This window comes from Falco peregrinus, chromosome 1 (genome assembly GCF_023634155.1).
Source record: "Falco peregrinus isolate bFalPer1 chromosome 1, bFalPer1.pri, whole genome shotgun sequence".
NCBI classification, from domain to species: Eukaryota; Metazoa; Chordata; class Aves; order Falconiformes; family Falconidae; genus Falco; species Falco peregrinus.
The window spans coordinates 81,239,380-81,267,023 of NC_073721.1; the positions used below are offsets into that span (position 1 = coordinate 81,239,380).

The window sequence follows — 27,644 nt, forward strand, 5'->3', positions numbered from 1 at the left end:
TTTAACCAGATACTCTTGGAAGAATGCTTGGTAGTGATTCTCAACAGTAGAAATAAGGTTGGAAAGAATAAGGCGTGTAACTTGCTTCATTGTTATTTTATTTCACTTACTTTCCGACTTCAGAAATACCAGTTAAAACATTTCACTAAAACGCTCCAGACAATTGTATCCTGTCAGAAGCACTGCTATGCTTAAATATAAGAAGCAATTGTCAATTAAAGCTTAGAAGCTGATAGAAAAATAGGGTCTGTCTCTCTTCACACAGATGTAAAAGATCTATTTGCTACTGTTCTACCTGGATTAAGCATCTGCATTAAGCACAGCAGTATTTAGGCTGCCAGTTCCTGGAGTGGAGGCTCACACTGTCTGCTAGAAGGGGCTGACAAACAGCTCTGCAGAATAAAAAAGAAGGAACCTAAAGGTCTGGTGGGGAACAAACTGCCCTTGGTAGTCAAGAGCGGAGTAGTCACAGATTGCTCTTGCATTTGCTGTTCCCAGGCATCTGCCCTGCAGAGGACAAACAGCAGCAGGTGGGAATGACTGACTGAGCACAGGGAGGACTTTGTAAGAGTAGGGAACAACGTACAAATGGACTGTTATGTTGCCTTTAATTGGCAAAAATGGTGACTATCCTTCTCTGTTTCCTAAGAATTAATTTACTGGTATTTTTAGAAAAAAAAAAACAACTTTCTTATTAAGTAAATTTTGCCCTTTTATATCCACAAAACCCAGTTGATGGCATGTCCAAGTTTGACTCAAAGCAGAACTGTTTTTAAAATAATATAATTGACAAGTGTACAAATGGAAAGGGCAAACAACTTGAGCAGTGGAGCACTGGTAGCCTGTGAAAAGACAAGCCTGATATGGAAAAGGCTGTGGGAATAGGTAGGATGTAGGGGATGTGGGACTCAGGATGTCTCCTATTTTTGAAAGGGAAGAAAGCATCAGGACATACCAGCTTTGTTTGCAGAGATGACGGGAGAAGGAGGCAAGGGAATACTAGACCGAGTTGTAAGAGAATGAGGGAATAAGCATGAAGTGGGATGGCTAAATGCAGAATTAATCCCATTAAAACCAAAAATTTTCTTCATAAATACCAAGCTCAAATCTCAGCCAGACACTAAAAATTAACCAAGAAATTACTAAAATATGTGTAAAGGAAGCCAAACCTTGGCAAGAACTGGAAGATGTGGAGAAGCAGAGCTCTCCCTAAGCAGAGTTGCTTCACTGGGCTGCCTTTAACCAATGGCATTCCATCATCCAAAAATGCCAACTCTTTCCTAACAAAAGACTTTTTTTCTTATGTAGTACTTGCAGAGAGAGGGGAGCAATAACATGGAAAATGTTTCCGCATGAGTCTAGCTGCTACTCTATGCCAGTATTGCACTTACATAGACCTGTGCCCTTTCAAAATCCAAATAGCAGTTTCAAAGCTGGCTATTGGAGAGAATACTGTCTTTTACTATTGCACAACTAACTGGCCCAACCTACTCAAACCATACCTTCAATGACTGAACTGTTTGGCTAGCCTGTTGTTTACTTTCCTGTACAGAGTGCCTAATTCTGCGTTGTCACAAGGGCTGGAAAGGGGAAGTGTCTGTAATCACACTGGGTGGCTCCTGTTTTCACAAGGCAGCTCGCAGGCAGAACTCTGATGATAACCTCTGTGTCTGGCTATGTACCGATGCTGCTCGTCAAACTGGCCCAAATCTGCTCTCCTCAAGTACTCCAGTCTCTGAGTAGTGGGACTTCCAAATACTTACATTAAACCCCATGACAATGAGCACAGTCTATGATTTTTGTTGCAAGTGAAGGCAGAATTAAATCCTAACACCTAACTGAAGCTAGCCTGGAGCAGACAGTATTTAGCTTTTTTCCCCCAAAGATACAATCCTAGCACTATTACTCCTGCTGTATCCAAATTTAAATTACTGCTTCAAAAGAAAAAATTGTAGGAAATGTTAGTTTGGGGGTGTGGGTGGGAAATAGGTTCCTCGGTTCCATTGGATTCAAGTGAATATTTAAGTCCTCCCACCTTATTTCCCCTCAGCCTCTCAATGACTTCTCTGAAGAAGGTGAGTCTCCTTTCAGTTGATGTAGATCTGCCAGTCAGCATCAACACTCAGGGCTAAATTTTCCAACGTCAGTGCAGAGGTCTTCATATTGTATGTGAAAACCACTTCTTTTCCTTTACCATCTGAACAAGACAAGAGAGTTTACTATATGATTTAAGAAGAACCCTTCTGAAACAGTCACACATGACTTCCTCCAGTTTTTAACTCTCATTGTCCCTGCCACTGGTGGAAAGGATTGATGAAAAAAGAAACAGTAGTCAAATCTGCCCGGTATACACATATGAACACAGCAGAACTGGAAAAACTATTTCTTTTTTTCTGACCTTTCAAAACCACGGTACATCAAATTATGGAACTATTTGAGGGTTTTTCTGAAAAAACATAACCCTTGTTTCAGCACAGGTTTTCCTCCAAGCACCCTAGAAGTCCTCAAGATGGACAGGTGGAGGCAGAAAGTCCATGTCCACACGATTCCCAGAGCAAAGGGGTGTGCTTGGAAAGCAGCCAGAAATTATAAGCCCTTTCTGTAGATGCTACTGCTTATTCATATGGGATCCCTCACAGCTTCTACAGATCGCCACATAGTCAGGAACTCCAGACACTTTTGAATGAGCAAGAAAACAGAAAAATAATTCTGGTTTTGTCTGCAAGTTTCCTGTTCTAGACTAGGCAGGCCTACAGATCTGAGCAAATGGTCCTTCATTTGAAACACTATCTTGGGCCATATTCTGTGCAGGATAAAGTTACTTGAATTTGTTAATTCTGAACCACTTTTACTGATGTATCTATTGCCTTACAAAGCAAGCGTTCTTCAGTTCTGCATGTAGTATTAGTGGTGAGTAACCGCTGGTTCCTTTCACTAAATTCTGTCCTTGATATCAAAAAAAGTAGCAAAGAAAAGTAAACAAAGATGCTCCCTTATACAGTAACACTTCCTTTATAGAGCTGTCACTTTGTTACCTCTAGTGAATGGCAGCAGAGCAACAGTATTTAAAAATTTTGTAGTAAAATAGAAGTCATTTTGTTACCCTTGGAACAGGCTGTCACAAAAGTGGGCTGCTGTCCAAATCCCAGAACTATCACCCGTTCAACCACACATGTAGTGTGGTACTTCCCGCTTTCTTCTGTGCGGCTGAAAAAAGAAAATGATTTCATATATGTTACTTTCTGCTCATCAGCAGTTCAGCATCACGCAGAGAAAGTATTACTTCAGTCTCACCCTGTAAGTTCCCTATACTGGTTTCCTTTTGTCTGCCTTTCTCCTGAAAGAAGTAAAACTTTCCCCCATTGGCAGCTAATTTTTCACTGCGTAGCAGATTTCAAAAAGTTAGAAGAAAAAAAGTTTGAGAAGGTATTTTGTGGCAAAAATCATGGTATTGACAACCAGAAAAGTTCTGTATTTTTGCAAAATAGTGGCTAAAACTCTTAAGTATAAACATAAAGTTGTTTTTAACATTTTTCAAGTAAGATATTTCGATCTGAGACACAATTGCCTTTCATTTTGTAACTAATTTAATTTTTATTCAAAAGCTCTAAAAAAACCTCAAACCAAACTGAAATTTTCCTTTCCAAATAGAATGTTATATCATTCATCTCAAAATTACTTTTTTCAACTTCTAGGTTTGCTAGCAATTTAGCAACATTTTTCTATTACAGTCTGAAGATTTAAGCTTTTCAAGATTGCATATCCCAGATAAAGAGATTTAAAGCATACTTTTACCTACATTATCCAAGCTAGTCTACAGTTTTACTCTGTGCTAAATTTTACAGTTTCAAGACCACTTCCTGCATATTTTTGAACCCTAAAGGAATAAAGAAATACCTGTAAAATCGTGATTTATGCACTGCACAGCCTCATGGGCAACACACTTCAATAGTAGAAGTGTCATAGTGGTATATTTAGCATTTCTTTCCTTACAAGCAGCTATGGATATTTTTTGCTTTTAGGTTGTTTCACTCAGCCTTTGCAGGCTGTGTCCTCTCATGCTTCCTTTCAAGTGCTTTTCTTATATATTTTACCATTCTAGTATTTATGGTGCACTTGTTGATTACTTTTGGAGACCACATGTAATGGTGTCTATTTGTGGTTCGCACATAGAATCACAGAATATCTCAAGCTGGAAGGGACCCATAAGAATAGAGTCCAACTCTCTGCTCCTTGCAGGACTACCTAAAACTAAATCATATGACCTAAGAGCATTGTCCAGATGCTCCTTGAACTTTGACAGGCCTGGTGCCTTGACCAGTTCCCTGAGGAGCCTCTTCCAGTGACCAACCACCCTCTCAGTGAAGAATATCTTGGAAAATATATCTTAGAAAATACAAACACTCCAGGTGTTGCCTATCTGCAAATCTCCCAGTTTATCTTTGTCTCTCTGGTAGGATTTACTCTTTCTCATTACTTCCTTTGTATTTGAGTAAATCTGTAGAATCTCTAGACATGTATGAGTCAAGGCAGTATTTCATGTGTTTCTGCCCTTAGACTTCTGCAGAACATCGTTTACCTCTGCTGTTTTAATGACAGATTCTGCATGGTCTGGGACTTCACTGAGCTTCCAGCAAGACTAATACATCTATGTTTGTAAGAAGGCCTCATGAATTAGAAAAGGCATTTACAATGACAGTGTGTTGGTGGCTTTTGTCCATAATGGCTGTTACCTGGAAGAGAGAATGTTCTTCTGGAAAGTGAATTTCTGATACAGGAACTGCTTCTTGTGGAGATATTGAAATGAATGTCCATCATCTAGGTAGAGCTCACCTATTGCACAGGCCTGTGAAACACACCGGGTGGAGTACAAATCAACAGCAGCTTCTAATGCTGGCAATGAAACTAAAAATGTCTCACTGTATGTAATGCTTCATAGTGAGGGTGTGTCTTTATTTTTCTTTAGTGACTTGTATCCCTGGAAGGCTCAGGGAGTCCAGCTCTGAGAGTGCGTGAAGGCTTGAACGTCCTGGTTTTCTAAATTGACATAGGTGCCAGATGTCATCTCATTTATTAGAAAAGACAGTTGTGGGAAGTTCTCCCTCTGTGTCCAAGAAGTTTGTGGCCTACTCGTTCTCTGCTCCTTCCTCCGAGAGACTAGAGGAGGGATGAGAAAGGTCAGAAAAATGTTCTGCCTCTGCTATACTTGGATAGTCTTACTTTGAGGGAACAGTGGAAGGGAGATGGGAGCGCCCCCCGCCCCCCCCCCCCCAACTAGGAGAAGTGGAGGAGAGCCACTGGGCATAGAGATCAGATACCATTGTGCTGATCAAACAGGCAGCAAGGACATAAAAAGGTCATATGGAGTAAAAGACAACTTTGTAAAGGGAACGTCATCTCAGAGTACCTCTGTGTCCAGGGCCACGTGGAGTTCATAAGAAATATCTATCATCCATTCAGTGGATTTTGCAGCCCTGGTCTTCAGAGGTATCACAGTGCCCCCCCGCTGGAATACAGGAATCTGCAAAAAAACAAAGCCAGGGTAGAAAGGTTTCATAGACTCTGATCATGTAATTTTAACTTGGAACAGGGATAACTGAAGCTTGCTCTCAACAAAGTTCAGAAATGAACTTTTACCAGGAGTACATAAAGAAAACTATTCAAGTAACAATGGGAATAAGTAGTAATCTTCCAGTATGAGTACAAGCAAAGTATCTTTGCTTATAGAAGTCATGCTTACATCATCTCACTTTTCTCTGCCACCAGGACACATTAGTGTTCCATCTAACTACAAAGGAGACTTTTCTTCTCTACAAAAGCTCTTTTAGATTACATTCCTACAAGGAGATTAAAATGTCACTTTTCTGATTTCAAATGTTGACAAAACAGAAGTCTATTTGGGTTTATTTGCTCAGTGGAAGTAGTATTTTAAAACAAAACCATACATTCTCCAGTGTTACCGGGATCTTCAGAGTGCCTGAATCTTCCATTCGTTTAAATTTCCTGAAATCATACCAAATCTATAAAAAACAAAAAAAGAATGAGTGTGATACATACAGCAAGATCTGTTGCCTCTGCAGATGCAGTTACGCTTCTGCTTAACCTTGCTGTCACTATTCTTAGTGACCTATTTGATGTGCAAGAAATATAATTTAATTTTCAAATCAAATTACTTTCTGGATGGAAGGAATAAATCCTCATTCCTGAAGCACAAAATAAGCTGATCTTTGCTACAGTTTGCACAACATCTTTTATGTCTTGAAGCATCTGGAAGTGCAAAACAAAGAAATACCATCCTTTCTCTTTTTTTATTCTGGAACTCAGCATTTCTAGATTAAGCGTATTCACATTAAAGTGAAAATTAATAACAAAGTTGCTAATAACAGGTCACAAAAAAAGAGCTACATCTGAAACTTCCCATATACCACACCTGCCAGCACGTTTAACTGCTTTAAGTGTGCCAAGCAGTCAATTCCCACAGAGATATTGATAAAAAACGTTTTTGTTTGGAGAGCCTAGTCTGGTTTTCTCCTTATATTGAGAAGAATTCTAAATGTCCTTCCGTGCATTAGCAGAGTCACAAGGCTCCGCATAGCCTCATACACTCCTCTCTGCTGCTTTCTTTCCTCTTAGGCCTTTCTAGAGTCTCAGGCTCTCCATTAGGAACTATTTTCCCCCCAAATTCTTTCCTTTCTCCCACCTCTCAGCTGTTTCAGCCACTCTGTAGGAGTGGACCACAGTGCCATCCTGTGGATAGAGAACTTTACTTCAGAGAGGAACTGATCTCTCTACATGTCAAAGCCTTTGCTACACACATCCCAGGCTACTGAGGCTTGTATTTCCTTGTTATAATTTTCCCTCCCCACAGCTTCCCACTGATTTCCTTATGACCTTTCTTCAAAGATCACTTTCCTTCCACATAAAAGTCTAACCCAACGAGAAATACGTGAAAAAAAGGGAACTGACAATTTAGTGAAGCTGATTCTTCGTGTTCCATGAGAAGCAGCAAGTCTTGAGGGGAGATTTAAATTATAGGAGACCTGAGGTTTGTGCAGCAACTCTTGGAAAAGCGCAAAAGTAAATTTCCTGTGAGCCAAGCATGTGAGGTATCAAGATGGAATGGCCAGCCGGCCACTGGCACAGCGGCAGTACTCTGCAGTTATGAGATGAGGAACTGGAAGATTGCTGTATACAACACTTCTTTGGACTGAACAGCTGAGCAGCTTCATATTCATCCTCACCTCCTCTGACCCTGGAAGCAGAACACTCACGGCCTTGGCTTCTTGCTCTGTGACTGGATGCACCAACAAAGCATTTCCTGGAGAAAAACATAAACACAGCTGTGGTGCTCAAGGCCACATCTCACCGGAGCAGAAGCTGTGTGCTGTGGGGTTGTCAGCCTCCCATAGCCATTTTAGGGGCTTGCTTAGGCACACCATATGCTTAGGTTCACTTTCTACTGGAAAAAAAGGCGTGTGTAGGGAGCTGATGGCTGCTTGGGTCTTGTTCTGTTACGGCACTGGGATGCAGCTGTGCTTTGCTGCATACCCACCAGCCTGGAGGCACTTCTGGCCCCTCGTAGTCTAAGAGATGACTTGGTTTTGCTCTTTGGTTGAACAAAAGAACACATTTTTCTAACTGTCCTGGTTTCAGCTGGGATAGTTAATTTTCTTCTTAGTAGCTGGTGCAGTGCTGTGTTTTGGATTTGGTAGTGAGAATAAAGTTGATAGCACACTGATGTTTTCTGTTGGTGGTAGGTGATGGTTATACCAAGTCAAGGACCTTTCAGTTTCTCAGGCCCTGCCAGCGAAAGGGCTGGAGGGGCACAAGAAATTGTGAGGGGACACAGCCAGGACAGCTGACCTGAACCAGCCAAAGGGATATTCCATACCATAGAACGTCATGCTGAGTATATAAACTGGAGGGAGTTGGCTTGGGCCTGCTGACTGCTGCTCAGGGACTGGCTGGGCATCAGTCAGTGGATGGTGAACAATTGTATCGTGCATCACTTGCTTTTTTTCCCTTCGTTTGAATTTTATTCCTCTCCTCCTCCGAAATGCTCTTTGCCACACTTAGCTTTGCTGCTGCATCTTGCCTACCTTGGTCAGACTTCTGTGTGAGAAGAGAATGTCCCTTCCTTTGAAAGTCATTATTAGGCAATCTTGAGCCCAGAGGTAAAAAACGGTAATACTGAAATGCAACACCCCCCTCCCATTCTCTCTTTCCATATAGGCTGAATGTGCTTTACACAAACACACTCATCTCTTCAGCTTAACTTCTGAGAAAACTGACTTCAGTAGCCAGCCATACTGGAGTAAAAAATGATCGGCTTTGGATGGTAGTTGTTTGCTACTATCATTTCTGAAGCAAACTGCGGTCTTAGCTGCTACATTGAACTTCCACATTTCAGGTCAAAACCGACCATGTTTTTTCAAAGTGACTAGTGAGACTGAACTCAAGTTCTTCCATCTCATATGACCCCTGTTTTCAAAGTGCTGTCAAAAATGAGTCCCTTAAAGAGGTCTCAAGTTCTATATTCAGTTACAATATAATTTTTAAGTCTTAGGCAGAATTCATGTTTTGTTTTTGTTATCTGACACTATCACCTCAAAAATATTTTAACTCAAACTCCAGAGAATGAGAAGACACCTGCTTACCCAGCATGTACTCATTTTCCACACCAAAAGTTTCTGTTTTCCCTGGAAACTCTACCCAGAGAGGCCTGTAGAAAGAAAGATAGAGATCCAGTTAGTCTCTCCACTCCCACTAGCCTGCTCAAAGCTTTCTGGCATTTTCAGGCTCCATTTTCTCTCTCTCTTTACAGGGTACAGCTATAAAGAACTGAAGATAGAGCAAGGTCCTCTTCTGTGCCTTAAAGTACCCCTTTTGAGTCACTGATGAGAGTTCCCAGTAAAACATGGGTTAAGACACTCCAATACACCTATGGTTTGGCCTCCTGCAGCATCACCTTCTTCCCTCCTGCCTTCTTCCTTACAAACCTGCACCACATATACCTTCCTTCTAGCAAAGGAGAGGTGGATGAGCCTGTCTGTCATAGCCTACCAGCAGCGCTGACACCTGATGAGCTAGTCCCTGCAGCACAGTCCTTCCTGTTCTCAGCAGCCCACTACAGCTTTCATAGCATCTCCTCCTGGTCATGACTGAGAAACCTGCACCACAAGTTAATTTTCAGTCTTTCTCAAAAAAGGGTAGCGCAATCACCAGCTGGTTACAGAACAGGAGCTGTGTATTTAAAATCTGAGAGATCATGACAATAATAGCTCATTCAGAAGCAGGCTCTGGGTTTTCTTACACAAAAAGCCTGGCTCATCTGCGTACTCACAGGCATCCACTTGTTCACTGCAGCCCTGCTGTTTGTGTGCTTGCTAATGAGACACGTTTTCCACTCTGCTTGTTTCAGTGAAAAAAATATCATGCTTCCTCTAATTCTGTACCTACTGCAGCAAATGTAGCATACTCAAAGTTTTATTTGCTATTGTGGGCAGTGCATGTGTCAACATAAACTTCATTTTAAGAAAGACAGAAACCCACTCTCTATGTCAGTGCATACAACAGGGACATCTATGCCTGTGTAATACCCATATACCTATGCAACAGATGCTCACACTATGTAATGCAAATCGTCTTTGAAACTCAAACCACTCAACTCTAGTCAACAAGACCTTAATGTTTTTAAAACTCAGGAGATGTATTGTATTTGGATAATAGTAAGTAAAGATAAATGTAGTGCAAAAAGACAACCTCAAAGACACAGCAATACCCGGCAGATCAGTGACATTCATTTCTTGCTGAAAGGATTGTTGCATTCAGTTCCACTGAGTCACTTTTTTATTAGAGGTTAGAGAGCAGCAGAACAGAAGTTTATTTTCTAATTTCACTTCTGTTCTAGATTACTAGATTATTTACTAAAAGAAAAATTGTAAGAAATACTGCAGAGATAAATGATCAGATTATCAATAGGAAATAAGCTTTTATAACAGTATCAATTCAGCCATAACAAATATTTTCAAGAGGGGCAAAATGACCTTTAGGTTTTTAGATCAGCAGGTTCAGAGACCATCAAGCGCTGTTTTAAGTGTGAGTCGGAATACTACATAATGTTCTTTATCATGACAAGAAGTTTGGAGCCCACAATACTTTAAAAACATGTTTAAAGTCTGTGCAGTGTTTACTGAATTAGTGTGGTCCAGGTGTCATTTGGAAAAAAACACAAAAAATGTAGTCTTCCTCTGTGAACCCTACCAAAGCTTGCAGAACGCACGACAACAGAATTTAGTAATTTTTGTGTCTTTTGTCTTTAAAATTTAAATAAGTAATCACAAAAAGAAGATGGAAATTTAACTTCCCTCCTCCAAGTAATTTCCTGAAGATAATCACTAAACCTCCTGACATGTTCTTACCTCATCACTGGTTCAGCCGCTGTGTGAGCCCGATAGAACAGTGTGTATAAGTATGGCAGGAGGACGTAGCGCTCTCTAATGGCTTCCCTGATGATCTGGGTGTTCTTCTCCCCAAAGAGCCACGGTTCTCGCCGTTTGCTCTCCATGTTAGAATGACCTCTGAAGAAGGGCTGGTAGGCTCCAGCCTGATACCAGCGAACAAGTAATTCTGGTTCTGGATCTCCAATAAACCCTCCCACATCAGCTAGATATTGCGCAGACAAATAAAAATACACATTTTTGGAAATTATTCTGAAAAATGTGCAGTTCTTCTCTAACAAACATTCTAAGTGTATAAATCCATGCATTTCACAATGTGCTTGCAGTTCTGCTGTTGGACGGCTGCTTGTCCAAATGAGAGTGGAAAACTGGTGTAGTATGTTATCCTTTAATAAAAATCTCAAGTGAGCTTTTGGAGGCTAGGTGAATGCCTTCCTCAGTGACAGAGGACTGTCACAGTGATGGTACAGACCACCACCTGAGGACTGCTCCTCCAGATGGGATGCAAACACGAGATAAAAATTAGTGGAGGTATGATGGTGAGAGTCAAGTTACTGGCTTCTGAAGCCAGACTAATCTGTAAAACTGCCTAGAAATGCACTGAACTGTTTAGCTTGGAATACAAGCTTGGTGGCACCACCGATAGTGATTGTAAGCAACCAGCCGAACACCTTACCTCCACAGAAAGAAATCCCTGCCATGCTGATGGTGAGAAGCATTGGAATGGATATTTTCAAGTAACTCCACTCTGCTGTGTTGTCTCCAGTCCACACTGCCCCTGGAAATACCCAGTTTCAGCATTACACAGGGAAGTTGGGCATATGCTTCAGTTTATGCTTGCAGTTAAGGAAAGAAGACAAGAATGGTCATGAAATACCGGTGAACTGCTGTTCATTGCAACTTTTTTTTCTTTATACACACACACTCCTGAAATATGCAACAAGAGCAGGCAGTGGTTTGTCACAGGACACAGGTTGTTATTCTGCCTTTAACTTGTACACACTTTACCAACTTCTCTTGATTTAATCACTTGCACTCTTATAAGCTCACTGTGTCAGTATTTCTAAGATAGTTTCTGTCCTCTCCAGATATTACTACTACACACTGAACTTAATAGAACAAAACAGCATGGAAGGCATCCAGCTCATCCTTACTTACCATACTTCTGTGATCCTGCAAAGAAAGACCGTGTGAGGACAAATGGTCTCTCTTTTCCTGAAGAACGTCTTATGAGTCCTTCTGCAGTTGCCATTTGCTGAAAATCACGAACATAAAAGTCAGGAAGATAAACTCTATAATTAGGATATTCGCCACACCACCTTTTTAGCCCTTCCAAGGCAGGAAAATCAAGAAATCTGTACCCACAAATAATAACTATTATTAAAGTAACACTTTCTTATTATAATACACTTGAAAAAAAATATTAATATTGTGTAGTTACAGCCAATGTCATTTACACTGTTATGGTAGAAAGGCATGGATGTTGTCACATTTTCTTGTGATCAGTCACAGAGTTTATTTCAAACATGGCAACATCCAGCACAGCAGAGTTGATGGACCTTGATGGAGGTTACACAATACGAACTACTGTGTAAATTACCACATTTTGTTGTGGTTTGTGTCTCCAGATATTCTACCTGGTAGAATCCGTAGAGGTTGTGTACTTCCCGATGCTCCCAGTTGTTGTAGTGCACAGCATCTTTCTGCATTGTTAGTTCTGCCCCTTTGAAGACTGAAGGCTCATTCATGTCGTTCCACACAAACAGGATATTAGTGGATCCCTACGATACAGGGTAGCAATTAGGACATAACACAGCCATTGCTGTGACTTGGTGTGGTTACCTCTAGTGGGTGTCAAACAGTCTGGGGTATGAGTTGAAACAGCAGCAGCAGCAAAGCAAGACATGTTAATTATACTCCTGTGGTCATTTGAAAGCTGCCAGTCATTCATCTCATCTCTCCTGGTGGCCCTTCTGGTCAGGGTGGTGGCCTATCAGCCCACTTGATTTTTGCAATTCTTATAATACTTACTAGGTACTTACTATTCCTGCCTGCTGGTGAGGGAAAAGAGGCAGGGAAAAGAGAAGTAGCAAATAGCCATGAGGAAAAAGATCAGAGAAGGCCAGAAGAGAAAGACTGGAGAGGAAAAGCAGCATGGGAAATGTCTACTATGCATGTCTGCTACAGGAGTAGTTTCAACAACCCTACTGCAAAGCAGAACTTCGGGGCGGGACGTGGTAGAACTCGAGATGTCCAGCAGTGTTTACCCACACACCTTCAGCACTAGGCAGGAGTGCTGGGAGGAAGGTCAGGGTGAAATTACCATGAGCTATGAGAGAACATTCTCACATCACTCCTTGTGTGCTACCATGGTAGTAAAAGCTGGAATTGCAGCAGCAGTGTTAGATTAGAGGCTGCTAAAACGCCTGCAGTTTGTCCATCCTACTGCTGCAACTAAATGAGCAGGTTCACTAGTGGCATATGCATTCCAACTTTCTTAGTGTAGATAAGCTCATGGAGAAAATCCTTCTGTGGTACTTCAGCTTATCAAGATACTTTCCTCTACATTATCATAATACAGCTACAAAAGCCACCAACTTGCTTAACCCATAGTTTATCTTCTCTCTTTTCACCATTTTCAGGCTTTCTGGAATATGCAGATCAGAGCAAATAAATACACACCTTGTATGTTTTGAAGGTAAACTGATCTGCATACCATTTTCGCACTTCAGGATTGGTGAAATCCAGGTAACAAGAGGAACCTGTGGATATGGGAGATCCCAATTATTTACCTGATTTTAAGAGCAGACTTGCTTTGTCTTTGCACCTAAATACAGTGGCCAAAAGCTAGGATGCTTTCCACAATGGGCAGCAATAATGTAGTTGCTATTGTTTCTGAGACAAAAGCTCAAGAGCAAATTCCAGGCTGACTTGGAACTCAGTACACCTCTTGCCACGTTCTGCAGGCCAACACATGTAGATGCTGATGGTCTAAAGCTCAGCACCACTTAAAAATGACTGCTAGCAGTTTGAAGCATGTTCAGATGTGAACAGAACGCCAGGGAGAGACAGCATCCCTGGCATTTTGAGCTCAAACAGGAAAGTGTCACTGAAAAGCTGAATAACTAAATCCTGTCATGCTACTAGAAGTTGTAATATGTCCTTGATTTTTCCCATTTTCATTTCTTTGCCAGAATTGTGGGTTTTCTGTCTGTAAAGAAGGGGGACAAGCTCCTTTGCCTCCCTGCAGTAAGATCTCCTCATGAAAAATAACGTGTCAAATCAGGGTTCACTTAATTCATCCAGCCCACATAAGCTGTGCTCACTGCAACAGACCAGCCTGCATTTCTGTTACCCAAAACAATTTGGGAAGAGGGATAGCTGTTCTGACCAACAAATCCAACTTTTTTAGTTTGAGACACTTGGACTATCTACAGATCCAACAGATGTAACAGAGGAAGTTGTACAGCTGAAGCAATTGGAACATGACAAAGAAACCACAAAGTACATGAAATTGTGAATATTCACCAAAAATGCGAGGAATGTAAGAATCCCAATTAAACTTTTCCAAAATTTTTAAAATAAATAGCTTGAAATGTAGAGACAGAGAAGCTTTTTACCTGGCCAACAGATGCCCTCAAAATCTTGCCCATTTCTGTCTTTCACAAAATATCCTTTGTCTTTTGCCTGTGAATACAGGGTATACGTGGGATCAATCTTAATGTGGGGATCTACAATGACGACAAGCTGCCAGGATAAGAAAATAAAATGCATCATTAGCAACAACTGTACTGAATAAAACAGTAGAGTTCACTTTTGATAAAGGGAAAATAATGATTTCACTTCAGGTAAAGAAGGTAGCTGTGTCAATAATTTAACAAAGCAGTTACCAGTTCTCGTATATACTGTGCTAGACTTATGTATAATAGCTGAATTTACAAGGAGGGCAGGAACTCATGCTTACCCCTCTGAAATAAGGGCCAAACTCCATTGTTTCAGACAAAAGCAAGTACCCTCACCCCTAAAACCACCATGTTTAATTCACTGCTGTATTCTGTGAATGGGAAAACACCTGACCTCCATGTTCATGTCCCTGCTTAAAATCATTTGCCTTAAGACACTTAAACATATCTTAATTTATATAGCATACAACAGCAAAAGAAATTTCTAATTAAAAAAAATAATAATGTATTTTGCAGTTACTTTCTGCTGCCATTAACTGCCTTGCTGTTAAGTGAAAGTACTATAGTTCCAACTAAGAGATTATAAAACTTGAATGCTATTTCAACAGTCCTCTGTTCATTGACTTTTAGCAAAGGTTAGGCATTAAGCCATTCCACAACTGTTAGGCATTAACTGTCTACATTTTAATACCTCCATAATTCCAAGGAAAATATTTTAGCTGTAAAAGCAGAAACAAAGACTAACTAAGCTAACAGGCTGCATATCATACCAGGACTTCACCAGAAGAAAAAAAAACCAATTTCGTTTATGGTAAGTAATCCTATCAACAGAAAGCACAAATTAAAAAGTAGTGTCAATACAAAGAACAGCTGAAGCAAGGATAGTAACTACCGATGGTGAAAGCTCAAGTGAAGTAGGAAAATTTTCTACTGTGCCCATCAAGGACAGCACTGGGCTGCTTCTGTAAGGTGGAGCTTCACAGGGGTCAAACTTAGCCTGGTGGTCAGGGTACAAAACGAACTATGAAATAATAAAATGGCAAGAGAAGCTGTATTAAACAACATAGCTTGCATACTGGAAGCATCACCAGACTGCAACACAGTCTGATTTACTCTACTGTAGTTAAACTGCTTCCAGTATCTGAAATACCTTCGTTAAAGCTAGATTGGGTAGCTTCAAACTACGAAGAAGTATTTTATATCTTCCTGCTATATTATTTACCTTGCGTTTTTTCTTCCTGAGATGTTCTTGCATCTTTCTGGGGTTCTGGAATTTCTTTTTGTCCCAAGTAAAATACCTTTTGCCATCTGTGTGCTCTATGTCCAGCCATATCACATCATAAGGAATGTCATGTTCATCAAAGCCAGCGTCTACTGCCTTGACGTCTTGCTCATCCTCATAATTCCACCGGCACTGATGGTAGCCCAGAGAAAAAAGGGGGGGCAGGGCTTGAGTGCCTAGGGAGAGTATATAAATTAAATCAAGGCAGCACTGTTAATGCCCTTCAGGATTTTATCTAGAGACTCTAGAAAAGTTAACATGATTAATATGTATCTGTTTGGAACTAGGAAATGCTAGCCTGAGTTGAGCCTAAAGCACATTCTTCATACTGAAGTGACTGAACTCTTGAAATAACAAACATTACAACCAGCTCAACAGCCAGAAAGAGCAGAGGGCTGTAATAATAATACAAGACTGAGAAGGAACTCGCTGTTCCATAATGATGAAGTGTTATTTCAGTAACCAGTGTAATTTATTTTTTTTTTCTAATGTAAATATAGTCTAGATTAGCTTAACTGTCATTAATGCAAACAAATAGATTTTAATCAGTAGAATGCAATTCCTGTGACTGCTTGAACCTGAGTACTGTAAACAGGCCCACAGGTGCTGCCGTACAAGAAGAACCATGGAATTGCAATTGATAGGAATTTTTAAAATTAGAAAACATGTATGTATATATGTATATGGCCAAAGGGAGCTGGGAAACCTTCCTGAGTGTGCACTTCTGCTGGGAGAGATCCTCTTGCAACCTGGCTACTTTCTTATTCCTGTTCAGCTGAACCACGTTCTCTCCATAACATCTGTGCAGCAAACAATCATTGCTAATACACCAAAGAACTATCAGGGATGTTTCTGTACTTTTAATTCTATTTAGTACGTAAAGAATTTTGCTTTTGTAACATGTTCATCCTCTTGCCTTCAATTTTTTCATCTCTTTCTGAGCCCCTTGTGTCCTTCCTTTCCCCTATCTGCATGTTGTCTCTTCTCCCTTCCCTAATGGAACCACTGGACAGTTACCAATATTCTTTCTCTACATTCCAGGATATGTTACTCTGTGACTTCAGTCTTTTCTCATTATAAGGTGGCCTGCCTTGACAGTGACTGGCAGTTCTAGCCCCCTGTGTCTCCACACTTCATCCAAGGCAGCAGATTCAGACAGCAGTAACTATGCTGGCTTCTCAACTAGGGCCAAATGTGACCAGCTGCAAATGCTACGAAAACAAGGATGGAGGCCTGTCTTCACAAAGTACCAGCCTTTGCTCTACCAACTGCAGTTTGGGAACAAGTGGCCTCCTGCACACAGTGGGCTAGGTAAATATTAACCCATGCCTGGGTACAGCATGTTACTCTGAGAATCTCCCAGGTAAATGTGCCATACTGACTCCCATTATGTGAGTTAGTACCTGTCAGTTGTGCAAACTGCTTGAAGATATCAAATGCAGTGGGTCCCATCAGCAGGAAAACATCAATGATCCCACTTTCTGACATCCAGCGCACATCAGTCAGAGGCACCGCTCTCTGCTTAGCAGCCTCTGCTGCAGATCCGGATGACATGGGCTTTGAAGGAAACCAAGGTAAAAGTGAGTACATCTCTATCAAACTTTTGTTCAGTCAAGGAGCAACGATGGAAACCCACAAAAATCAGTAACACACACCTGGTACCTGGCAAGTATTAGGAATATACACTGAATGTCTCTTATATATCCTTCACAAATCCTTTACCTTGCATGCTGGTTATACAAGATGGAGTAATAGTTAATGAGGAAAAACGGATAATGAGGGGCAAAGTAATTAAAGCTTTTCTGTAATTATAGACTATGCATTTTCTGCAGGAGTTTTGAGTAGTATCTGTAACTGCATCATAAATAATAAAGAAAATTAATAATGTTAACCATGTAATGAAGCAAGATTTTTTTTCTCACTGTTTCAATTGTAACAGTATTTGTATGTTTGTGTTTCAAGAGTTGAGGGAGTTCATCTCCTGAACTTTCTATGTTTCTTGAAGGTCAGTTACAATCCACAGAAGAATAAGACTACTAAGCAGAAATGTGTGGCAATTCCAAGAATTTAAAAACTCAGAAAAATTTCTCAAACCCAAGAGATTGTCAAGATATCTGTCCACCCTTTTTTCTGCCTCTACATCCACTTGTGTAGATTTTTTCTGCTCCAATATTACATATTTCCTCTCTGCCTTCTCTGCAGACTTGTTAAGACACAAGTTCTTTAACTTGACTCTTGAAAGGAGTCATCTCCTTGTTCTTTTTAGTGGTTTGATGCAATAAATTTAGCAATAGGGAGGACAGGAGGAAGAGACTGACAATTTTCATTAGGGAGCAAAAGATAAATCTCCAACAATGTTGTTATGTTCGTGTTGGACTTGCCCTGGTGTGTTTTCTTTATTAAATTCTGAGGAAAGTGAGCAGCTCACCTCAGCTACTGCCTTTGTACTAATATCCACCAGCGTTTCTGAAGAGTTCAGCCAGAAAATCCCTGCAGTTCTGTTAGGCTTATGTGCTAAGAGAAGGGGCACCGAACCGTAAATGCCTATTTTGTCATGTATCTTGTGGCCGAAGATATCCAGATTATAAAGCCGGTAGGCATCACCATCACTAGGACAAACAAACAGATGTGTCTGTTATACATAAGCATCCCACACTAGGCCAATTTTAGCTGTATTGCCATTCCTCTAAGCCCAATGAACACACTCTGTATTATGGTCTTTTGTTTAGCAACCAAAGCTGAAATGTGGACAGCCTAGATTGCTACTCCTTTGCTTTGGTCCTAGCTATCTTAATTAAACATTTTTGCTGCCAGTCAGACTACTGTTCATTTGCTCTAAGTCCTAAAATATAAATTCTGAACTCTCCTGTCCTTCCATGGAGTTGCTCTTCTAAGAGTTCTGCTTAAACATGACCAGTCCTGCAATTCACGAAAAAACTGCATGGAAAATTGCGTGAGAAGAGAAGGGGTCATTCATGAAATTGCAGAGTGGAAAGGGAAAGCAGAACAATTTACTCCATGTGGACAGGGGCTGTGTTTGCTGTACCGTTACACTAAAATATACACTATAGAATACACATATCTCGAGCTGTTGTCTGCATTAAATTATTAAAGACAATGTTATAGCTCTCGTCTACAAAAAATGATACTGTTTTCACTAGCAATCTACCACCTTTACCTGGTGTTTTTGAGAAGAAGTGCTTCTGTGTGTTGTGGTATTCCATAAACATGGTCAAATCCGTGTAGAGAGAAGTCCGTGCCTACCGAACTAGGACCTGAGGGAATAACATTAAAAGAGAAGACTACAGAGTTCCATTCTCAGGCTTAGCTGAAAGCAACAGAGCAGAGCAATCTAACTGAAAGAAAAATATTAAAAAGCAGGTTTTAATAATCAGCTCTTTCATTCTTGCTTTCAGCTTCACTTCCATTATTACCTCTATGCTACAGAGGTAATGTTTTAAACAGATTTTATGGTACTTATTCTGATTTTGATCTGCTTATGAAGATGAAATGAATCACTTAAATAGAAAAAAACCAATACATGTAATAGCAGGTATCTTCCTTATTCTGTAGTGAAACTGCTTAAAATTATCTCCTGTTTCTATCCCAGTACCTACAAGGCAAGCTTTGCAGCACAGTGGACTTCAGTGTCAGTTGCCTGTTTTGTACTGCTCTTCAGCCTCAGCCAGGGAAGCAGCATGAAGAGCCCCTGCCAGTGGTATCATTTTGTCACATCACTGAATCCAGAGCAACTTTTGGCAGGTGACCAGAGATCCCGCAGACTGACAAGCAGCAGCCTCAGGATCAGAACCTGACCATACGGACTTCTTCCTCTAACACAGAGAAACAGGAAAACATGACGCCGACCTAATACATCAGATACACCGTAAACAACAAGCTTCCTGCCCCTCTGTGTCTTGACTGTGAACTGAAGAAGCTGCTGTCACCCAGAGGAAGCACTTCCAGACCTCTCTCGCTCTACTGCAGCTGCTAGGTAGTGCTGGTTGCTATATAAGTCTGCACGATAGTGGTAATGGACAAAACTAACCAACTCAATTAATGTAGAATATAACTGGACAGACAGCACACGATCATAAAATCTGATAATTAATAATTTAAATTGCATTTGAGCTACTGACCTATATGGTTCTAGAATCTCCTTCTTATCCCTTAAGACTGCTCAGTATTTCCTTTTGTAAGTCCTCTACTTAAAAAGTTTCTCTGCGACAATTATTACTGCTTAGATATGATTTCTTATATGTCGTGAGAATAAACTACAAGTGAAATCAATGTTATGTGATGATACTCAAACAGAAAAAAAAGAAAATAAAAAGGAAATAATACATTATATACCAGTCAACCAATGCAGATAGGGCTATGCTGCATCAGAAACGGCACTGTGAGCTGATGTGATGTGTTGCATTTAACGTGTTCCCTCCTGAACAGAAATCTAACGAATATTTCCAGTACTTTTGTCAAATTTGTTACCCATTACTCATATCTGATAGGTTAAAAGAAGGCACGAGTGAGACACTGATAAACATTAAGCAGCTAAACAGAATGCAGACAGAAATATGAACACAGGTATATACAAAGCAGTAAAGCTGTTTTCAGAACAGACAGACTTACCATGAGCTTTGACATCTAAGAAACTGCCAAATTTCTCTTGCCAGAGACCTAGATCCTCCTGTTTCCCCTGCATAAACAGAAATAACTAAACCTAGAAAATGCAATGGCTCACACCATCTGTTTCTAAGAAAAATATGTTTATTCACATGAGCTTTGTATATTGTTAACTGCTTTTTTGCTAAATATGGTTAATATAAGTAAATCCAAAACACAATTCAGATCCTGCTTCAGCAATTCACACTGAAGAACAGATGTGCTAGTGGAGCACACATGCACTCTGCTACAGCACAAAAGTAATACCTGAGGTCTTGGATAAAATCACAGAATGACAGAATAGCCCAGGTTAGAAGGGACCTCAGAAGATCATCTGATCCAACCTTTCATGGGAAAGGGAGCCTAGATGAGATTATCTAGCACCCTGCCCAACTGCATCTAGAAAACCTCCATTGATGGGGACTCTACCACATCCCTGGTGAGACTGTTCCAGTCAACGATTGTTCTCACTGTAAAATATGTCTTTCTTCTGGATGTTGAACATGATTATGAAATGTAAAGACTGCATGGATGGAACAAACAGGAAAACCTATAGAAACAGAAACGGACCCAGTCCCCTACACAGTAAGGGTCAGACAACACAAAAGCTCTCCAGACTCTCTGGAGTCCTGTGTAACTGATACTTTTAGCTTCCTTCACACTTTGAGCCTTGTGCCCTGTCATTCATTGTCCTAGAATTTCCACTTTTTGCAGCTTCTTTCCCAGTTTTATTTTCTACATTTGTCCCAGAATAAGCAGGCATGGCCTCTTGCAGCTGTGTGACTCCCCGAAAGCAAGCATGCTCCCTGGCAGGACTCAGAGTTCAGACACAAGTATGCTCAAGGCAACATAGCTCCAGCAATTTGTAACAGGAGGGTGGAGTAAGCAGCCATCTGCTCTACAGAAGGCTAAAATTGTATCATGGGCATAACTCATCCTCCTGAGAAAACTGGTATGTGCCTTTATGTGCTGCCAGGGCCCAGTCTTTTTTCAGAGAGACTCTCACTTCTGTGTTAAGCATGAATGTATGTGGAGGCACATTTTTGGACTGTTATAAAACAGGTCTTGCTTTTTTTAAATGCTCCTTGCAATGAGCAGGGAATTTGAAAATGACTAAATATCACCACAAAACTCCCTTTTACATGTCTACTCCAAATCAAGCAAGAGACCAAAAGAGAAAGAAATTCTTCATAAAAAGGCCACAGAAAAAACATTTTTGAGCTAGATGTGTCTGACATGCCTTCTACAACCCTCGTAAAACACATAAACCTTTGTTCAGCTATAAATTTGCAAAATATCTCAATACAAAATAGCAGCTCCTTTCTGATTTTCACTGGAAAGTGGTTAAACTATGCTTGTAAACACTGTACCAGAAGAAAAAAACATGTGATTCTAATTCTCTTTTCTACAAAATATTCATGCTGAATTTGCAGTAAGCATGGGTTACCTTGCAGGAATCACTTGCTGCCTCCTCATTTTCTCCTGTAGGTTTTCTAGCGAAAATGAATACACAGAAATGATCAGTTTATTGTTAATGCAAGGAAGGATTTCAAACAGAAAACTCATAAAACATTATGCATTGCCTTACACATTATGTAAGAGTTTTGGTGCTCGCTTGACTGTTCTGAAAACTGATGCCATAGCTGAGAGCTCTAAATGGCAAATAATTTTAATATTCAATGTGTCAAAATAAACTCCACTCACTATTTGAGTTAGGTCGGCTCCCTGGCCTTCCACATTTATTTCCATTTGCATCAGCGTTTTACCTGCCCAGAAGATCCTCACTTCTTTGTCATTTTCTGTTAAGGGCTGACTGTTAATTACAATTTCTGAAATAATGTTTTCTAGGAGAGACGTTTGCTATGCTCTTTTTCTAGTCATGACATCTCCTGCACTGTGGTTTCTCACCCTTTCAGCACTTAGTGGGATTGACCTGTAAAATCTTGCAGCTACATGGCACATTGTTAAGAGCTTATATGGCAAGTAAAACTTAACTAAAGAGTAAGTTTAGTCATAAAAGGAGATGAAACTAATAACCTCATTATACTACTATCACTCATTCCCAAGAAAGACAAGGGGTACCAGGATACTTCAGTGTTTTGCACTAAATTGTTTGGCCATTAAATGAGGTTAGCATTTTGCACATGGCTGCTGCAAGGGATTAAAAGTCTGCAGTTAACTGATCTAGAACTTCTTCGGTAAAACTTCACCATTGTACTCACTGGTATGAAGTAAAAGAGAAGACAGATTTCAATGCGTAAGAGCTTCTAACACAGAAATTGCAATTCCACAGAATTCTTTATCTTGAGCTCCAGCATAATCAGTACATACTATGATGCAATAGACAGATACTGTACCTATCACAGGGAAGTGGTTGTAGGTGCTCAAAATACAACAACCCATTGGAATTCATGCTCAGAACAGTCTCACCCTTGGACTGTAGCTCAACCTGGAAGGGATTTGCTGTGACTTGAAGTTTGTAGTCCTCGCTAACACTTGACAGCACCAAAATACCTGCCTCCTTCTGGGATATGAAGAGTCTGGGAAATGAACAGCTTTATATGAACAAGCAGCACATGAAATCCACTGTAACTAAACAATGATTTGAAACAAAAGATGGGCTGAGAGTATCCACATACATTATAAAAACCTCAAGGCTAACACTGAGGCAAAGAACATCAGAAATACATGCTGTGTGCAGGGTTCACTGCACAGTGCAACAGGTAGCTGCAGAACTGCTATGAAAACTACCCAGAGTTTGCATTCCTTTCACATTAACAAGTAATTAATGCCTTAGGTAAAAATGATGTATCATAACAAGCAGGGTATTCTCTGATTGGGTCAAATAGCCTCAAGTTTCTTATGTATATGACAAAACTTTCTCCTAGTATTTAACATGAATTTTTGAAAGTAAATTAGCCACATGCGTTGTTATTTTCTCTTCCTGTTAACAACTCTGTGTTGTAGAGAAAACTAGTGGAGCACAAATGAGGGAAAAGGGAAAACATTCTTGCAAATGAAGCTGCACAAGTTACTAAGGTGTTAAATCATCTTCCCATCACTTACCTCTGGGTGGTAGGTTCCTTTGTAAGAACATCAGGAACTTTGTATCTTGCTCTGAGAGGAGTTGCCTCATCAATTTTAAGCCTGAAAATATTGCCTTCTATTTCACAAATTTCTACTTGTAGAAGAACCTGGGAGCAAACAGATGAACAGGCCGCGATAAAAAATAGCAACCAACTTTTCAACTCAACATCACCAAACACTTACTGTCTGGAAAAAAAATGCCTGCTTTCTGATTTGATATTCTTTAGCATTGGTCAGCTACAATCATCACCCATATGAACTTGCACCAGCTAACTCTACTCCCCTTTGAAGAAGCAACTCTTTTTAAATGGACTCCTTACCTTCAGGCCTCTCATGTCTTTGCACTTTGCAGCTTTCCCCAAAAGCAGCATGGAAAACAGGGGTAGTATACACCAATCCCAAAGTTTAGACAATTTCATTACTGTGCTGTCAATGTAAGAGTGGGACACTATTGAGATGTGGGCTTTTTGCAAAAATGTCAGTGCTCTGTGTTCACTAGTATCCACAGTGGTGCTGACACTGATGAACTGTGTCAGAAAGACACCTAAAGAAAATGTGTAACACTGCCTTACCCACTGTAACTTGCTATTTTAAAATTCAGGGAACTGGGAAGTCACCCTGTTCTAGCTCATACAACACGACTCATTTCTCTTCTGTAGAGGATCCCTAAAGCACAAGTCTGATTTTTTTTTTTTGTTTTTTCCTTTCTTAATCTCTCCTTCCATGAGACACAAAATTGGCTGCAGAATTTTGGCCCGGTATCTTTTCCCTCTACATGAAAGCCAATCAGCCCTGCTCTCTTCAAAGACATAGAAGAATGAAAGAGCCATAATACCAGAGGTAGAGTAGTCAAGAGAGAAAAAATTAATTTGGAGCTCCAGATTCTGCTTCCTAGGAAATACACTATGCTTTGTATAAACCCCTGAATAGTCTAGGAAGCTACAGAGCCTTCAGTCTTTTACCTACCTTAAAATCTAGACAAAGCATAGGCTCCCTTTTCTGTGCTGACTGCAAAGGTCAGGATTAACCAGAGAGGCAGAAAATACTTTTTTGCAGAGTATCTACATAGTGTGATGCTTATGAGCATGGAAGAGAGCTGTAGTTCCAAACTCTCATCATCTGAGGATGGGTTAGATTGCCTGTTGTCTAACTGAATGTGCTAGCTGCTAAGCTGGTAAAAAAACCTCTTCCTGGCTGTCGTCTTAAATGCAAAGACGACTTCTTTTCCCCAAAAAACTGCCTTTGAGCAAATACAGGAATGCAAAAGACATGGTTAGGAGGTGCTGGAACATAGGTCTTTTTATTACATTATAGAAAAAGAATTTATTATTTTGGAATAGTGGAGAAAACTCTGAATTTTTTTTAAAAATAGATACAAAGAGTTCTATTCATAAATTTGCTAAAGATTTTTTTTTAGTTCCTTAGAATACCTGTTCTTGCACAGTCTCAAGCTGCCAATAAATACTGACCACTAACGACATCTTTAGGCTGATACTTCGCATATCTGAAATATCTGTCACTGAAGAATCTCAAAACCTGCAAATACTATCAGACTTGTTGATAATATTGGCTGCTCTTTCTGTACACACACTCTTCTGCTAGGTGGGATCTCACCTTATTCTCCTCATGAATAATATGGAATTTGACATTCTCATCACTTAACATGACTGAATCCAACAACGCTCGATACAAGGATTTTCCAGGATGCAGACGTTTCTGACGCCTGTCAAGACAGAAAATAACTTTTGGTCTCCTTAATTGTTGTGGCTTATATCATACAGAGGAACATAATATCATTAGAAATGTTTACTTAATAATTTTGTCTTGAAGTTTTTCAAATACAATTATTACCAGTGTTTCAAGTCAAGGGGAAAAAAAGGAATATAGTTCTGAGAGCACATACATGTTTATGAATGAGATGTTAGAGGGGTTTGGCCACCCATCACCACTCCATAATTTTTTTTTAGATAGTAATAGTCTTAATCCAAGTGTCCAACTAAATTCTCGGCTGTCCAGTTACATTTTTTTCTTCTCTTCATGACCCCAGAAATTTCAGTGGAATAATCCAGTTTTAATTTTCTGTCATACACCCCTGCTTGGTCTGCAACCCCCTGGTGAACAGCTTCTGCAGTTTGTGGTGATGAAGCAATATATACTGTGGAAACTGTTTTTCAACAAGCCTTCTGACGACAGAGTGTTGACTACATCTTTTGGTCCTGATAATGTTTTTAGGACAGAGACCCTGAAACAAGAGGCTCTTTCAATGCTTGTGGAATGCTCCTTGCTGAGCCCAGGTTTTATGAACTATTTGAAGATAAATGTCGTGGAGGCTACCTTAAAGGGAAACTTCCTCATTAGTAAACTGATTTTGTTTCCTTGCAAACAGATAATGCACAAATGTGAGCAATCAGATAAAGGATTTCTTTTAAAAGCAGAGCAAAGACGTTTGCCGATGTGTGGCAATCTCTTTCTAAGAAATTGGATGTGCTAAGTTAAAATGGCTAGAAAGGGCCGGTGTGAAAAGAAGGAGTCCTGCTCCCACTGGCAAAGTGTTATTTGGGGTTTTCTGAACATAATTTCCTGCAGAACAGAAATAAGTATCTGAAAATGTACCCCAGTATGTCAGTGACTAATTGCTATAACAGTGGGCAATCGTTCCTTTCACTCAGCCGGCACAGGACAGAAGGCAATGGAGGACAGGAGGAAAAAAAGTTGGAGGAAAGGTATCTCAGTTAGAAATGGGGTGAGAAGAATCACTTAGCTTAAGGTTAGCTTTAAGAGACTACTAAGCTAGAAGTTAGATTTGATGCTGAATTTTGGCCAAGGTACTTGTTCAACAGGACTGAAATCATGTATGTGACTGTCACAGACTAATGGGTTCTATTGAAAATTCTTGTTTTGAACTATGGATATTCAAGAAATATCCACATCAAGAAAACAACCTGCGTCTGAGTTTACCGATAGGTAAAATATTGCTGGGGCTTTGTCAGATGAGAGGACTGACTCTTAAATTTTAACAAAGAGGTTTCGGATGTAACATTACACCTTCTAAAAGATGCTGACTATTGCTTGCTGAAGCCCACTTTGAAAGATAAACTCTTGAAAGTTAGCAGACTTACTGTGATTAAAAATCAATATGTAACTACTTCTTGTATCTTTTAATATTACTAGTTTTAAAAAAAAACACCTTTCACTACAATTCTTCTCTTTACCTGTAAAACGCAATCTGGTTGCATTCCTTAAAAGTGCTTTTGTCCACAGCCTCATCTTGGACACTAGAAAGAGCAAATTAAGAAAATGTTTAAACGTGTTCACTAAACGCCTGCTGAATGATCAGATGGTGGCGGTCCTCAAGAGGGGTAAGGATTAAAGAAGGTGCAGACAACTGTGGTGACATAAAATGTGTTGGACTTTGAACTACTGTGTTTGGATATCGCAAGAATTTCTTACACATTTAGTTCCCACCCTAAACCACCTCCTTTCAAACTCTGACCATTTTGGCGAACAACAGATTTCTACATTTTGATCCTGCAACTGCACACTTGCAATTGTCTTGCTGCAAGACATGAAACTCAGCCTTTGAGCTACACCGGACAAGTGGGAAAACCCTAACCCTGACTAACAGCTGAATTTCAGCAACAGTGAATTCTTAGGGCTTTGTGTTTTGCAGCCAGACCTCTCCCTGCAACCCTCGCAGTGAAGTATTACGTTCCAGCAACAAGCACGGAGGAAGGGGCTGGCCTGGCAGAAAAGCAGAAACCCTGCACCCTTCCCTGCTGCCTGCAGCGGGGCTGCCGATGGCCCTGCTGACGCTCTGCCTTACCTCCGGGCTTAACGGAACTTCTCATCTATTAGAGAACAGTAAGCTGCTGCCCAGCCTGAAAAAACGGACTGCCAGTTGTGGCTGTCATCCAAACACTTGCCAGAACACGCAGAGTTCAGACACACGTGGAAGATAATAAGGTTTTAGTGCTGTCCGACAATGAGCTGCTGCTCATAAAATACTTATTAATTATATACACGCAACATATAACATGCAGATGGGAGCCACGAAGGCTCAGTCACAGTCACCGTGACCTAAACATTATTAGAGACCGCGCAGCAACCAAATATCGAGGCCAGTCAGCCCCTGCCGGTTTCGCCCGAAGCCGCCACACGCGCTCTGCGCGGGGCTCCGCTGCCGCACCCCGGCCGCCCCCGCCCCGCCGCGCCCACCCCGGCCCGCTCGGGGCCCGCACCCCGCCACCCCCTGCGGAAAGCTGGGGGCCCGCCCGGCAACGCCGGGAGCGAGGAGAGGGCCGGCCGAGGAGCCGCGTTACCCGACTTTCCCCGGCGTGAACGCCTCCTCCATGGCGGCGGCGGGGCGCGGAGGGCTCCCCGGAGGGAGGGGCGGCCGCCGGGCTCCCCCCGTGACGGCCGCGCCTGGCTCGCGGCACCGGGCGCTCCGTCAGCGCGGCAGCCGGCGGGCCC

General features: G+C 40.8%; 1 protein-coding gene across 1 annotated transcript; it reads right to left on the reverse strand.

Annotated features, from left to right (window-relative positions):
• Positions 1 to 81: 81 nt before the first annotated feature.
• On the reverse strand, positions 82 to 27,609 carry GANC (glucosidase alpha, neutral C). The gene is made up of 24 exons (XM_055816675.1): positions 27,494 to 27,609; positions 26,387 to 26,449; positions 24,789 to 24,897; positions 23,154 to 23,281; positions 22,445 to 22,627; positions 21,535 to 21,580; positions 20,055 to 20,121; positions 18,604 to 18,700; positions 17,854 to 18,034; positions 16,829 to 16,982; positions 15,366 to 15,601; positions 14,081 to 14,207; positions 13,143 to 13,222; positions 12,098 to 12,241; positions 11,619 to 11,715; positions 11,137 to 11,238; positions 10,422 to 10,665; positions 8,658 to 8,722; positions 7,242 to 7,318; positions 5,946 to 6,020; positions 5,408 to 5,521; positions 4,734 to 4,846; positions 3,104 to 3,207; positions 82 to 2,197 (listed from the first exon to the last, which is right to left on the reverse strand). The coding sequence occupies exons 1-24, from the start codon at positions 27,523 to 27,525 to the stop codon at positions 2,088 to 2,090; spliced, it is 2,748 nt and encodes a 915-aa protein (XP_055672650.1). The 5' UTR covers positions 27,526 to 27,609; the 3' UTR covers positions 82 to 2,087.
• Between the last annotated feature and the right edge of the window lie 35 nt (positions 27,610 to 27,644).